This window comes from Furipterus horrens, unplaced genomic scaffold (genome assembly GCF_987537825.1).
Source record: "Furipterus horrens unplaced genomic scaffold, mFurHor1.1.pri manual_scaffold_1, whole genome shotgun sequence".
In the NCBI taxonomy this organism is placed as follows: Eukaryota; Metazoa; Chordata; class Mammalia; order Chiroptera; family Furipteridae; genus Furipterus; species Furipterus horrens.
The window spans coordinates 8,272,589-8,287,300 of record NW_028327171.1 but is presented as its reverse complement, the minus strand read 5'-3'; the positions used below and the strand labels follow the sequence as shown (position 1 = coordinate 8,287,300).

The following is a 14,712-nucleotide window of genomic DNA, read 5'->3' as shown; positions in this document are numbered from 1 at the left end:
CCAGCGAGAGAGACTGGCCTGCATGTGAGTTTCTGAGTTGAGAAGCAGTGTGCTGTGGCTAAGAGGGCCAGCAGCTGGAGGCAGAGAGGCTACCTTTGAGGCTATTGCCAGAGTTTACAGGGCAAGTAAGAAGGCGAAGATCCGGTGATGAGAGAGGAATTGGGAAAGAGATCATGAGGGGCCCTGGGAAGGCAATGTCAGGTGTCTGGAGGAGACTGTCGGATGGCAGGGAAAGGGCTCATTAGCGAGTGGAAGTGAGTGTGAACGTTCATGTGTATGTGCGCGCGCGCGCGTAGAGTGTATGCGTGTGCATGCTCATCTGCTAAGAGGTCAGACCTGCCACCTAGAGTCAGGAGGAGATATTTACAAACACAAGAAAAGATCTCGAAGGACACATCTCTGTGGACCACCAAGACCGCAGAGTCAGAAGAACCTAGAACGGTGAGGAGGCGCGGACAAGCCAACAGGGGTCCCAGAAACCAAGGGGCGGAGTCAGAAGGGGTAGGGCGCTGGCAGAGGTAAAGCACTCTCTACAGGCGTCCCGACGCGCCTTCTGCGCCCCTCCTTTTTGGGGGCCTGATTCAAAAGTGACTCCTCGTTGCCGCATCACTCAGCAGCCGACTAAAGGAATTCCCGGGGTCAGCTACTTGGCACCGGGTTAGATGGAGAGCCGGAGGGTATCAATTCCTCCCCAGGCTCCGCCCCCTCCCGTCCCAGGCGGCGATTGGCCAATGCGTCCCGTTGCTATGACAGCACACGGAGGCTGCCAGTGGCTCCTCCCCGCGCCTTCCCAGTCCACCGCCCTCTCCGGGAGGTAGGCGGGGCTGGGCGCGTCTCCATGGTGACGGCAGACGCGGTGGTGCGGGCTGCTGGTACTTTACCAACTAGGGACGCGACGGCTGCAGCGAGGATCGAGGCTGAGGCGAGGCTATGTCGGACCTGGGCTCGGAGGAATTGGAGGAAGAGGGAGAAAATGATCTTGGGGTGAGAGCTCCGGGTGAGGGGCCTTCCTGGGGTGCGCGGTGGCGGGCGGACCCCCGGATGTCGGATTCGCATAATAGGGAGGTCTAGAGGCCAGTTCAACCCCTCGGAAGGCCCAGCCAGGGGCGTAGACCACGCCGGCCACTGCAGGCGTTGCGTTCTGGATGTTGGTGGTGAAAGGTAAAACATAATGACGTCTGCTTGCTCGCCACATCCCTTCACGCTCTGGCCCCCTCCCCATCCCTCCTCCCATTAAAGGCAAAGATTTTCAAGTCAAAGCCCAAGCATCCGCCTTCCTACTGTTAACCTTCATCCAGGCAGTTTCCTTGGATGGCTGGGTCTTGAATAAGTATTTCTGCAATGGAGCTTGGCTTGTCAAGGTTCTGGTCAATGAAGGAAAGCTGCTTTCTGGCAGCCTTAAAGCAATGCTGGGGAGGTCTCAGGCTCAGAGAAAGTTTCTTGAAGATATTGCCATATAGGTCTATAATCACAAGGAATTTCTTCACTCTTGTGGAAACTGACCCAGGTTGTTGAAATTACTCCTTGGTTTTTAGACAGCAGAGAGGAGGTAAGGGACTCACAACTAGTGAGGTGAGCGGGCTCTGTGTGAGCATATATGTCCAGAGATGAGCCTCACTCGGCCAGAAGATGGCCATTCCCTAGCCAACAGAGTGGAGCCTCAGCCTCTCTGTGTGTGCAGGGTACCGGGTTGAAATGGTTTTGAATTGATGGAAAAATGTAGCACCTCTGCTGTGAAAGATGCTTGCCAGCAGCTGCCGAGACCCTTTCGCTGGTTCTGTACATCTCTCTCCCCGCTGCCACCTGGCCAGTAGGGAGAGCCAGAAGTGCCTGGGAGTTCCATTCCCCCAACAGCCGGCATCTGGTGCTCAAAACCAGGACAAGCTGCTGTGATTTGCACTCCAGATCCCCTGTGCCGCGAGGCTGAGTCTGGAACATCACTGGACATCACCTGTGCCTGGTGACCTCCTCTTTCCTACCTGTTTCCTCACCCCCCTCACCTGTTTCTCTGAGGAGCACTTTTAAAGAAAAGGTCACTTGCTCAGGGTCTGCTTCTGAGGGAACCCAGCCTACAGCACCTGCCCAGTCAGCTTCCTAGTTTCTCTCCTCAATGCCCCCACCTGATTTGTAACCTTTTAGTGCCCAGATGTGGTTACCTGCCTCACCTGTAAGACTGGGCTGAGGTTGGGAAGATTCAATGGAATACGATTTATAAGATGCTTAGCACATGGTTGGCACTTACAAAATGGCAGCTGTAACTGTGCTGATTTCATTTGTTGTTGTTGTTGCCAGGAATATGAAGGGGAACGAAATGAGGCGGGTGAAAGGCATGGCCACGGGAAAGCCAGACTGCCCAATGGGGACATGTACGAGGGGAGCTATGAACACGGTAAAAGGCACGGCCAGGTCAGAGTCGGTGGCCTCAGTGGGTAGTTTTCTATATTTGATACTCTGTTAATGAGTATTTAATTCAGGAATGAAATGAATCCTGTCATCAATGTGTTTCAGGGGATCTACAAATTTAAAAATGGCGCTCGATACATTGGAGAATATGTTAAAAATAAAAAGCATGGTCAAGGCACTTTTATATACCCAGATGGATCAAGATATGAAGGTAAAATGTTCTAGTAAATTAGATTTGTGTGTTGCAGAGGTCTTCTGGGTTGGAACTTGTCTGTGAATACTGAAATAAATGGGAAGGCTTAAAGGTCTCCAGGTTAGTCATTCAACAAACACAAACTGTGCTCCTATGTTCACAGGGTCGATGCACAAACCAGAAAGCCTGGTACTTGTGGGAAATATGGTTTTGTAGTGTGCAGTGTGCAGTGACTACTCAGTTTCTTCTCTGAGGTCAAAAGCTACAATATTACCTTTATCTCAGTCAGTGAATCATCTTCTAATCGCAAAGGCTAAGTGAACACATAGCTGAATTCTTCATAACTGTCTTTTGGCTGACTGTTGTCGTGAGGGACACAGAATGGTTCTCTGCAGGTTAGCGAGTGTGCTCAGACTGTGCACAGGGCACAGTACAGTCTCCCAGGTGCTGAGCCACATCTGGTTAGGGAGCCAAGGAGTGAGCAGAGGCTGTAGTGCTGTGACAGGAGGGACCTGCGGGGCATTCTTAGGTGGATGGGCAACTTGACCAGGGGCAGGGAAGTAGGTATGCTTAGGGGGTGGGGGACGAAGTTGGAGGGCCAATGAGGGCTGTGAGCTTGGGAAAGGAGAGGAAGAGGGTATAAGTCTCCATGTTGGTCCGGTGGTCTGCCAAATGCAACTGATACATAGGAAGATGTCTCACAACGAAATTGTGCAGAGACAAGAAGGTGGCTTTTCTGGAAGCTCTCAGATGGCAGGAGCTGGAGGAAGAAGTGAGTGCCTGGCCATTGGGGTGCTTGTAGAGAAGAGAGCATGACATGTTGAAACCAAACAAACCCTGATCTTTTTAGTTCTTCTGTGCGACCTTGGGCCATATGCATGATCTCTCTGGTTTGTGGGAGCTGCATCTGTAAAACTGCGCTTTGGTTATTTCACATCTGAAATGAGGTGGCAAGTGCCAACCCCTCGCTATGGGTCTCCGTGTTTCCCTGACCCAGCAGCGGGGGTGGGTGTATGAGTGGGAAGTCAGCCGGGCAAACCAATGACCAGCTGTGCTTTAGATGGGGGCAGAGTGTCTTGTTCCCCCGTATCTTGCGAGGGCTTTTGATTTTCGATGGTCTTCAATCTCCAGAGTGCCAGGTCTGGAGGGAGGCATGGGGAAGATGGCAGGTGGAGAGCTTTATAACTGACAGGTGTTCTCCCAGAAGGAAAACCAGCCCCGCCGCCACCCACCCACCCACCGGCTATAGGGGTTTCCCCTGAGAAGAAATGTCATTGAAAAACACTTTATTCCTGACATGATCAAGACTGATGAACAAGTAAGGAATTAGGGGTAGAAAGACTAAACACAAAAAGTTAATTTTAAATGTAAAGCAACAGTTAATCAACTTTTTAAAGGGCACTCACTTCAGAGCAGGGAACCTGACTCAGAGCGGTTTGTGACCAGCTCCAAACGGTGACCTTTCTCTCTGCTTCCTTCCCTCGTCTGCAAAGTTTACTGATTGCCATCCAATGATAACTATGATGATAACTGTAATATTATCAGTGGACTGTAGTCTACTGGGCAGTGTCTCTAAAAGTTGTTAGGTAAGCTGGGACTTTTAAAAAAGTCTGCTTACCTGTCTTCTCTGCCTTGGAATTTAGTGCCTTTTGCAATTTATTTTTTTCTTTCATTTTTGAAAAATTTCTGCAACATACTTTACATATTATTCTTATCCCAATACCCTGAAGGTCAGTTCCTGTGTTGATTTTTAGGGTAGTTGTGGGCCCTGGAGACCTCTATTAAGGTTCTTTTATGTGAGCTATAAGATTTGAGGACATCTTGAGTTTTCAGTGAAGACATACCTTCAGTACCTTTTAACTGACGACATTCATTAACTAGTTTGCAAGTGTCCTGAATGGTAGAAGTATGTTAGGAATTCTATGATCACTTTGCCAATTACAGTATGTCTCATCAAGTCGGCAAGAAATGAGCAGGACCCTGCACGGAGGTAAGATGGGAAGGACACCCAGGTGAGGGACAAGTCTGCCCAGAGGCCCGGTTGGCAAAGGCAGTGTCCACTTGCACGAAGCTGTGTGCAAGTGCGGCTGCCCTGGGCGGCTGGGCTGGAAAGGGGCGCTGGAGCCAGGAGGCGACGTGGGGACTGGAGTGAAACGCTGGCACGTGGCTGAGGATCAAGCCTGGAAGTGACTGCTGGGTCACTAAACACACACGAGGCAGAGGAGTGTGGTGTCGGAACTGCCGGCAGTAGGGCAGACGAGCCCGGGTGCGAATCCTCGCGGTGCCGCTGGCCAGCCGGTGGTGAGACCTGCTGTCAGCACGCACACGTGACTGTGGCCCCCATACACACACCTGCCCAGCGCCGTGCTCAGCGACCCTCTGACTCAGCCTCCCTCAGCCAGCCCCCCACTCCCGGCCATCTGGCCGAGAGACAGGGACGGGACTGGAGGGAAGTCAAGGTGGAAAGAGGCAGTGGTGAAGGGCGGGTCTCTTTTCCTCACCGGGACTTGCTTTTGTGTCCTCTCTTCCAGGCGAGTGGGCGGATGACCTCAGGCACGGCCACGGCATCTACTACTATGTCAATAACGACACCTACACTGGGGACTGGTTTGCTCACCAAAGGTTTGGTTTTCTCTTTGGCCCTGTAGATTGGTTCATGTCATGAAAATATCACAGTGTCTTATTAAGACACAGAATCATGACAAAAGTCCATGAATCAGCTCTGCCGGGTAGTTTAAACCCTTCATGGCTTTAGACGAGGCTGCTGGATCATGCACTATGGGGCAGGTGCAGACTCGAGGCAGAGAGGACATGGGTCCTTCACCTTAGAGCCCTGGGCTGTGAGGGCAGAGAAGAAGAACCTTCTGCATGAGCACCAGCTGATCCAAGGAAGGTCCCTGCTGCCCGCCAGGCCATGCCCGCCCCTTGCTTGGGCACAGCGAGCAGGAGGCACACTTGGATGGGGCAGATATGTAATAGAAGACAGGTGCTTTGTGATCCCACATCACCCCAGGCCACGCCCAGTTGAAATGCCTGCCTTATTTATACACCTGGAAGGCTTCTTGCTGCTGCGGAACAAAGGGCTCAGAGCCCCCTGTCTCAACCAGGCACGGGCAAGGGACCTACGTCTATGCGGAGACCGGCAGCAAGTACGTGGGGTCCTGGGTGAACGGACATCAGGAGGGCGCGGCTGAGGTCATCCACCTGAACCACAGGTACCAGGGCAAGTTCTTGAACAAAAACGTAAGTCAGCAGGAAGTGATGTTTGCCAGTGAAATACGCAGTACCCTCCTCTCCAGCCTGTGTAACCAAGTGAACAGAAAATAATTAAAACTCAGGGGAGCCCTCCCATCCCTCCAAATATGGGAGATGGGGCTGCTGTGCCCCTCTCCTAGCGTCCTGATTCCCACGGAGGGCAGAGTGGGCCAGGGGGAGGCTTGGCCAGTTTCTCTGCATCTCAGGAAATCCCAGTCTACCCGGCAGTGCTATGTCACGTCTTTATAACACGGGAACACATTGACCTGTTGTTGCATGTGCTCAATCTCATGGGTGAATCAGATGTGAGACCCTAATTTGTCAGGAACGACTACCTGTTTCCTGCTGTTGAGCATATGGGGGTTTTGACTTTGAGTCCCCTGGGGGGACGCGAGGCTGGGGTCAGGGAGGAAGACCTTAAGCCCTTCCTCCCCGGGGGCTGTGGGACTGGAGAACAGCCCGCAGTGCCATACCTTGGGTCTGAGGCCTCCAGCTTGTGGTACCCACGTGGGTCCTCTCTGCTTGGAGGACTCTGGCTCTTCTTGCCCTTCCGTCCGAGCCCTAGGCGAGCGCAGAGAAAGCCTGACTAACGTGGAACCTACTACCCCGGCACTCACCACAGCTCTGATGAGGGGCCGGGCAGACACTCTCCCTGAAGAAAGAGTTTGCTGAGCAAATCAACGGTGTTAGAGGTTGACACAGGGAACACTTAACTGATGGAGGGAAGTAGCCTCAGACTCTCTTAAAACTCAGTTTCCACTTAGGTATAATCCATGCCCTAATAACAGATTCTTCTTTTAGTCTTTGTACAGCAGCACATTCTCCTCCAATGTACACGTTGTACACGTGATTCCCAGCAAAACTCTGGGGTATTTACCAGGGCGGAGATTTACAGATCAGCAAAGCAGAAAGTCTAGAGACAGATACAAGTATGTGTAATAATTTAGAATTCGGTAAAGATGTCATTTCAAATTAATTAAGAAATGACGGGAGAAGTCAAGAAATGGTGCTGGGACAACTTGGTAACCATTTGGGAGAAAATTAAAATTGGAGCTTGTCCTCCAGCTTATAGATGAAGATACTTTCTAGAAGACATAAAGATTTAAATGTAAACAAGAAAATTACAGCCAAAAAAAAAAGTGAACATTTAGTGACTTTAAAATGAGGAAAGAAATGTCCTAAACAAAAATATAAAAGAAAAACCAGGAGATTTTGCCTAATAAAAACAATTCCTTATAGATTAGAAAGCACTATAAAGAAAATTTAATTAAGAAATTGTAGGCAAATATGAACACAATAAACAAAAGAATGGGAAAAAAATTTAAGAGTTATGGTATATAGTGAATGGTGTTAGGATATTTGCAACATTTAATATATGAAGCACATTAATCAAGGTGACTTAAATGGTCTCAATGTTGGAAAAATTCAACCTTACTAATACCTTTAAAAGAGATGAGTTAAAATGATTTTTTACATATTAAAAAATGTAAAGATAGAACAAAATGTTATGATCCAGGAAAAAACAAGGGTTTGAAGACAAAGAGGGACAAAGCATTGTGGGGATGAACATTATTAGAGCCTCATTCTCACGTGTGTACACTGTACATACTTTTGTCCAGAAATATGATTTCTGAAAATTCACCCGAGGAAACTATCAAAAGTGTGCACAAAGATTTAACCCAGAATATATTTACTTTAGCAGTCTTTGTCAAAGGTCAGTGTCAGCAGCAGTCAATGAGTAAAACAGATTATAATTCTCAGGTGGGATAAAATGCCAGTCTGACAACTGGGGTTGTGAAAGGATATTTGTACAGATGGGAAGGCATTCAGGCCATAGTTCGAGTAAAAATAGAGTAGAAGTCCATATGGATGTAGGTAATTATGATCAGGTTTTTAATAAAGAAGTTTCTGTCTAGAAGCAAGGTTAAAAAATATTATTAGTAGTTCTAGCTCTACCTGTTTGTCTGTGGCTATTGGCTTAGGGAAGTTTTGTAATAAATATGTTCCCTTTTTCAAGAGATAAAATGGAGTTAAGTTTTAAAAAATAAACAAAGCAGGCCCTATTTTTTGCAATTCCTCTTGCCGTTAGTTGATAAAAGCATCCTTTGATCCACAGTGGACTTCCCCCCAGCTCGTGATAGGGGTGGGTTTCGTGGGGCAATGTTTCTAAAGCATTTTAGACTTTCCGTCGGGTGCTGACTCTCAAGAGTGCTGCGCGTCTTGGTCTCTCTCCAGCCCGTAGGCCCTGGGAAGTACGTGTTTGACATTGGATGTGAGCAACACGGGGAGTATCGCCTCACCGACGTGGTAAGTGGCCGAGGGTACGTTGCTGCCTACGCTCGTGGGCGGGGGGACGCTGAGCCCACAGGTGGACCAGCCGAGACGGCGTGCCGGCTCTCCGGGGACGTTCGTGTCTCCTCGTCCCTTCGTCACTTGCACGTGCTAGTCCAGAACGAAATGATATCATTTCACAGTGATTGCTGAGACCTACGCCTAGTTTTTCTGCAGAGGAGCCAGCTAATTCTGAGCCAGCCAGAGGGCTCTGGATAGGTAGGTCCCGGAAATGAGGACTGAAATCTGTCACCAAATTTGTGCAGGAACTCAAGTGGTTCGGGTGCGTTCGGATGACTCCCACCAATTCAGGTTTTTGTTCCTTTCTAATACTTAGTAGTAACAGTAATACCGAATTGATAGTCCATGGTTCATATTAAAATGAGCCAGCTAAGCTGTCATTTTTAGGCATCCAGATATGTGTGTGTGTGTTGGGGGAGGGATGTCTGTGTTTGTTTTCCTGTTATTGTTTGGCAAAGGTCTGTAGATAATAGGGAATTTAGTAAATACCTCGGGCACCTCCCGGCACCCACCACGACGCCAGGGCACAGCTAGGGCACCCCACCACCCTATCGGGCCCTCGGCCCTCCTCTTTTCCTGGTTCCTTCTCCTGTGGTGTTCTACTTCCTTTGTGTCACTCCACCATTCCACCACAGTCACTCTGTTCCCCCCAAACAGCCTGTTGCTCCCCAGGGTCTGTGAGTAGATGCCTACCTTCTCTGCTGTGGCCTGAACCCCAACGGCCCCCTTGGCCTTTTGCCCTTGCTTTGCTTCGCAGCCCCTTTGCTCTGGCTGATGTGAATCGTGGCCAGGGTCCTTTTCCCAGTTGACTCTAAAGTATGACATGGCCAAAACACTTGATTTTGTTGCTAAAAACAAGGTGCCACCATCCCTGAGCATCGTGAATTCTTGGTTCCCAGGATGTCTAGTCTGAGGGGGAGGAGGGGGGTTTCCAGAAGTCATCAGGGACATGTCCCATCCCTACAATTGTCTCAGCGCATTTGTCTGTGTGTGTATGTGTGTGTGTGTGTGTGTGTGACCTGTACGCTAATCAAGAACAATGGGTTTGACTGGCTTGGTTGCTGGACTGTGGCAGTGACTTATTTATTGCTTCTGCTTTGCCTGGGATTGGGAACCTTTTGCCTGGCCCCTGTCTGCTGAACTTACTGTACTGCCACTAGTAACAAATCTAGCCTTTATAACCTTACTGGTGATGGAGCAGTTCTTTTAACTTGTGAGGCAATAAAAACAAAACACATCTTCTTAACTATTTTTTTAGTTTTAGTCTCTCTGGGAAAAACTTAAATTAGAAGCCAGTATTTCAGGATGATGAGAAGAAAGTGGGAAGAACATCAGTAACATCTGAGGAGGGAAATACTGATACAAGCACCCACCGCGGTTCCTATTCACGAAGAGACCCGTGAACTGATGCACACGACAGCCTTCATCCATGGCTACCACTGTGCTCTGGGTCATGACCAGACTGTGGTGAAGCAGAAAAGCCTAAATTTTCATTTTTTGGCCCAAAGAGGGGAATGCATTCCCTTAGAGAAGGGGTGGTGAACTGTAGCCCATGCCCAAACCTGGTGGCAGCCTGTTTTGATTTTTTTTTAAGCAGAGTGAAATACATATAACATAATATTTGTCATTTTAACCACTTTAAATGTACAAGCCAGGGGCATTAAGTCCACTAATAAAATTGTGGCACAACCATCCCCACCATCCATCTCTAAAACCGTTTCATCTTCCCCAACTGAAGCTCTGTCTCCATTGAATAGCATCTCCCTTTCCCCCTCCCCACTCCAGACGCCGGTGACTTCTGATTTCCTTTCGGCCTGTGAATTTGCCTATTGTAGATATTTCATATAAATGGAATCATACACATTTGTTCTTTTGTGTCTGGATTATCCTGTTTAGTATAGTATATGTTTTCCAGGTTTGTCCGTGTTATAGCATGTGTCAGAATTTCCTTCTTTTTATGGCTCAGTCATATTCCATTGACAGACACTTGGGTTGTTTCTACCTCTTGGCTAGTGTGACTAATGCTGCAACAGACGTTGGTGTGTAAATATCTGTCTGAGTTGCTATTTTCACCCCTTTTGGGTGTACGTGGATGGGTGACGTTGCTGGGTCGTGTGGTCACTTTATGGTTAGTTTTTTGAGGAACCTCCCAAAGATTTCTGTGGTGGTAGCACCACTATATACATTCCCACCAGCAGCACACGTGGTTCCACTTCCTGGTTTTGTAGATGAGGTTTTATTGGAGTCCAGCCGTGCTGATTCATTTACGTATCCCCTGCGGCTGTCTCAAACTGCATCGGCAGGGTGCGTGGTGGCCACAGACACCGGGTGGCGGGCAAAGGCCCAAAGAGCTGACAGAAAGGTTTACTGATGCTAGTCCTGGAACGATGTTTTTTCAAAGTATAGGTTGCATCCCGTTCATGGGTCATGACATCAATTTAGTTGATTGTGAGCAGCGTTAAAAAAACTGAGATGGAATAACATAGAAAACCTCAAATGGATGTTGGAAATAGGAACAGGCATGTGGATTTTGCTTCAGGTTTGTCCTTCGTGGCATGGGGTCGTGACACGCCGTGGATTTCCTCCCGTGGGCTGAGCGATGGAAAGTAGCTGCTCTGGAATTTTATTTTCTCTCCATTATCCTTGAGACTACAGCTTTAGTGTTTATCTCCTTTGATGTCATCACAAGGTCACCTTAGCGTGCCTTTAGGCCCTTTCTTACTGTGAAATTAGCTTTATCATATAGAAAGAGTCCTAGAGCAGGAAAATGTGGCTGAGCCATTGAAAAGCGCATCTTGTCTTGGTCCTCTGAACGGCTCCAAGCTGGGGCGTGCGCGTCTGCGGGCTTCCCTGGCATTGCAGGAGAGCGTAGGTCCGCCGCGCCTCTGCTTCTCACCCTAGTTCCTTCTGAGCCGCGCTCAGCCCACTGTTGTACCTGGACATTTGTTACACAAATGCTCAAGTGCAATTACAAACCTGTCCTCTCTCCCCTTCCTCTAAGTGTCCCACGCCTAGTGTACATGCGTTGGCAAAGTCACATTTTTAAACTTGAAATAGGAAAGAGGGGAAGAGGAAGAGGAGGAGGAGCCATCAGCAACTATCATTCCAAAATGGAAAGCTACCAAAATCACTGGACTGGCCTTGTGGACACCGACCCTCACTGAGGAGCAGCCGCCCGTGGAGGTCCCAGGCCAGGAGGAGGCCCCAGGAACGGACGGTGCGGCACCTGTGGAGGGGCGGGGGGTGGGGTGGGCTGTAGGCCAGTCTCCTGGGAAGCAGATGCAAAGCGGGGTGTCAGGGACAGCCTTTGGGACCTGAGCCTCCTGGGGCACAGAAGGGCAGTAATCAAGATTGGCAGGATAGAGTCAAGCCACGGCTCAGGCCCTCAGCAACCTTGGCTGATTCTATGGGAAGCTCTGGAGCTAGAATGTCCTTGGGAACATTTATCCCCTCACCTTGGTCAGCGATCGGCTGTGGGCGTGACCTCAGGACAGTCAGCTGACTGCCGCGGGGTGACAAGCCTTCCCTGAAGAAGGGCCTGGGCTGTGCTGTTCCGTGTCCATCAAAACGGTCCTCCTGAGAAGCAGTGAGGCTGCCTGGGATGCCGAAGAAAGGCCGAGTTATGGGGGCCTGAGTGAAATCATACCGCTGTATGGGCTCCCACAAGTGGCGCGGCCAGGTGGGGCCAGCCGCAGGCAGGGCTGGTCAGGCCTCTGCGCTCAGGTCCCCGCTCCCACAGCCCTTGGCCCTGCTCCCTTCCCAGGGGAGACTAGTCCTCACTGACTTTATCCAATTGTCACCCTATCGGTTCAAGAACCCTGGGGAACAGAGCGATTCTCTTTCTCAAAATGGTCATCAAAACCCTTGGGAAGTAGAGTCATCATCCCTGAACCCGTCCCTGTGGCTGGGGACGGGAAGCTCTGATGGCCAGGCCTGGGCTGGAGATGGGGTGACTTCCCCTGGCGACAGGTGGTCCCCTGAGGGGCAAGCGGGGCTCTGCTCTCAGCAGGAGGGAGAGTGGGCACCACACAGGCAACCCCCACACAGGCCTGAGCTCTGCTGGCCACTGTGTTCCTTTGCTTCACTGCAGGCGGGGAAGAGCCTGCGGAGGAGGCCCAGGCCGTCACAGACCTTTCGGATGGCGAGGCCGACTTCACGAGGCCCAGCGAGGACGACCTGGATGCCTTCAGGGAGGAGAACAGCGAGTATGGCCGGGAAGACTTCCGCTATGACACCATAGAACAGGGTGAGCCCGGGCTCGCGGTGAGCAGGGGCGATGGAGGGAAGTGAGGCCACCCGCGCCCTGGGACAGGCCGTGTGGCTGGGAGAAAGTCTTGGGGATCCTCTATGAACTCACGTCGGAGCCGCAAGGATGTCGCTGCCTCCTGGGCACTCCTGTGGACCTCCCACGGTGGCAGGGACAGCAAGTGCCAGCCTGCTTCCTCTCTGCTCTTTGCTGGTCTACATCTCCACCAGGGACAGGCCCCAGGCTGCAGAGCCACTAGGGATGTGTAGCATGGCTGCGTGTGGTTGCACGGTTTTCCGGGGCCGAGTCACAGGAACGTGAGCAGGAGCTGGCAGTGTGGGGAACCAGCCCTTTTTAAATGGGTTTGAATGAACCATTAATCTAGAAGCTTCTGCCACTGCAGGTCCTGGGACAGGGATGTGACCTTGAATGTTCTTGGGGCTTCCAGTTCCTGGAATCTTTATAAACCTGTCCCCGAGTGCTGAGGCCATGGCCAGAAAGCTCAGGGAGGGTTCTCTGCTTTCAAAACAATTTCCCACATCTGATGGAAAGTGAATATCTTGGTGGTGGGCTGGGAATAGCCTGGCATATACGGTCCCTGGGCCTCAGGCCCCTTGTAACCTAGTTTGTCTCTGCTGTAGGTTAAGAGCAAATACATTTCCCTCCTTTTTGAAAATATGTGAAGTAATTACATCACATAAAGCTGTTTCCTATGTGAATGCTTTAAAGACACATAGACTTGGACTTTTGTCAGCCATACGCTCCCCAGTACTGTGGTAAGTCACCAAAGAATGGTGTGTCACTGTGCGGGCGGCCTCGTGGCTGAGAGGAGGGGCCTGGAAACCTGGCTTCACCAGTTAGCGGCCCATGACTGCTGTCTCCCGTTGGATAACGCAGAGGAGAGTGGCCCCTCCCAGGCACGGTGCCCGCAGCCCCGTCCCACACACTGTCTCACCAGCACGGAGATGCTCCCACTAGGACGCTCTGGGCAGGCGCTGAGCACCTCCCACCAGGAGACAGGGCGCTTGCTCAGCCCCCGCAGGATGGGCAGGACGCTTGCAGGACGTCAGTGACTGGACTTGCCTCGTGACTTCAGTGTGTGTGCTGTGTGACGGCTGTGTGACTTGGGTGCAGGACAGGTGTAAGTCTCATCTGGAGCAGCATTAGGAAGTGTTTCTGAGAGCGGGGCACCTCCCGGTGAGCCGAGGGTGCTGGAGGTGAGAGGAGGGTGGAAACCAAGGAGAAACATTGCCCAGACAGGCGGCAGAGTCTGGGTGGGGAGCAGGGCAGGGTCCCTGTCTGATGGCCTTTCCTGGAGAGCTTGAGGTGGCATGTGGACTTGATCCTGAGCACAGTGGGGAGCCAGCCTCTCATCAGGGAGCTCCTCTGGGGCTGGTGGGGGATGGGTACCCTAGGGCCAAGCAAGGGGCAGGAGGCAGAGGCTCCACTTGGAAAAAAGTAAGACCTTCTCCACGCAGAAGCCATGATGGGGGGAGCAATAGGAGGGGACAGGTGTGAGCAATACTCAGGACGAGGGATCTGAGAGCCAGGCTGGGAGAAACTAGGTCAAGTCCATCACATCACAACCAGCTGGGATCTGAGACTTCGGCTTTCTGAAACAGCTTGGACAGAAGGAGCGTGGCCTCCAGGGGACATATGGCAATGTCTAGAGACTTGGAGGGCTGGGCAGGGTGGCAGGCAGTGCTGCTGGCATCCTCTGGGATGGAGGCCAGAGGTGCTAGTGAATGTTCTATGCTCCACAGGGCGGCCCCTACACAGAGTTACCCAGTCTAGCAAACAAAGAGTTTTAAAATAGAAAAAAGTTAACATCAAATATACTCATGTTTCCCTTTCCTTCCCAGGAAATGTGAGTTTTGAAGAGGATGACACCAGACAATCAGATCCTCCAGACTAAGATGGGGCCCAAAGAGTGGGACTGTGTCATACAAACACCTGTCACTCAGGTCATTAACGCCAATCAGTTACTTGTCCTTCTTAGTTGTTTGTGAAAACGATTTATAATGGCAAATAAATTTCTTCATTCTCTTTTGTTGATGGAATTGCCCGTGCTTCAAGTTCTTTCAACTCCAGTTGCCAGTTGGTTTTGCACTGGGTTTTAGGCTGTCTTCTCCTAGGACCTGGAGCTGCAGTGCGACTGTGCCTCTCCAGAAGATGGCGGTGGGGTCTTCTGGCTGAGCCTTAATTGCCCTCAAGAGAGCTAAAAAAAAAAAAAAAAAAAGCCTGAATAATAAGAATTTGTGTG

The 14,712-nt window shown here is 50.6% G+C and overlaps 1 protein-coding gene across 2 annotated transcripts; it reads left to right on the top strand.

The window, feature by feature from the left end:
- Positions 1-848: 848 nt before the first annotated feature.
- On the top strand, positions 849-14,509 carry RSPH1 (radial spoke head component 1). Of its 2 annotated transcripts, none has more exons than XM_090275178.1 (9): positions 849-984; positions 2,293-2,406; positions 2,509-2,614; positions 5,128-5,218; positions 5,704-5,839; positions 8,087-8,158; positions 11,261-11,420; positions 12,294-12,449; positions 14,312-14,509. In XM_090275178.1, the coding sequence occupies exons 1-9, from the start codon at positions 931-933 to the stop codon at positions 14,362-14,364; spliced, it is 942 nt and encodes a 313-aa protein (XP_090131304.1). In that variant the 5' UTR covers positions 849-930; the 3' UTR covers positions 14,365-14,509. The 2 variants fall into 2 exon arrangements, with proteins under 2 accessions (XP_090131304.1, XP_090131788.1); XM_090275662.1 differs by having other exon boundaries at positions 917-984; positions 2,293-2,425.
- The last annotated feature ends 203 nt before the right edge of the window (positions 14,510-14,712 follow it).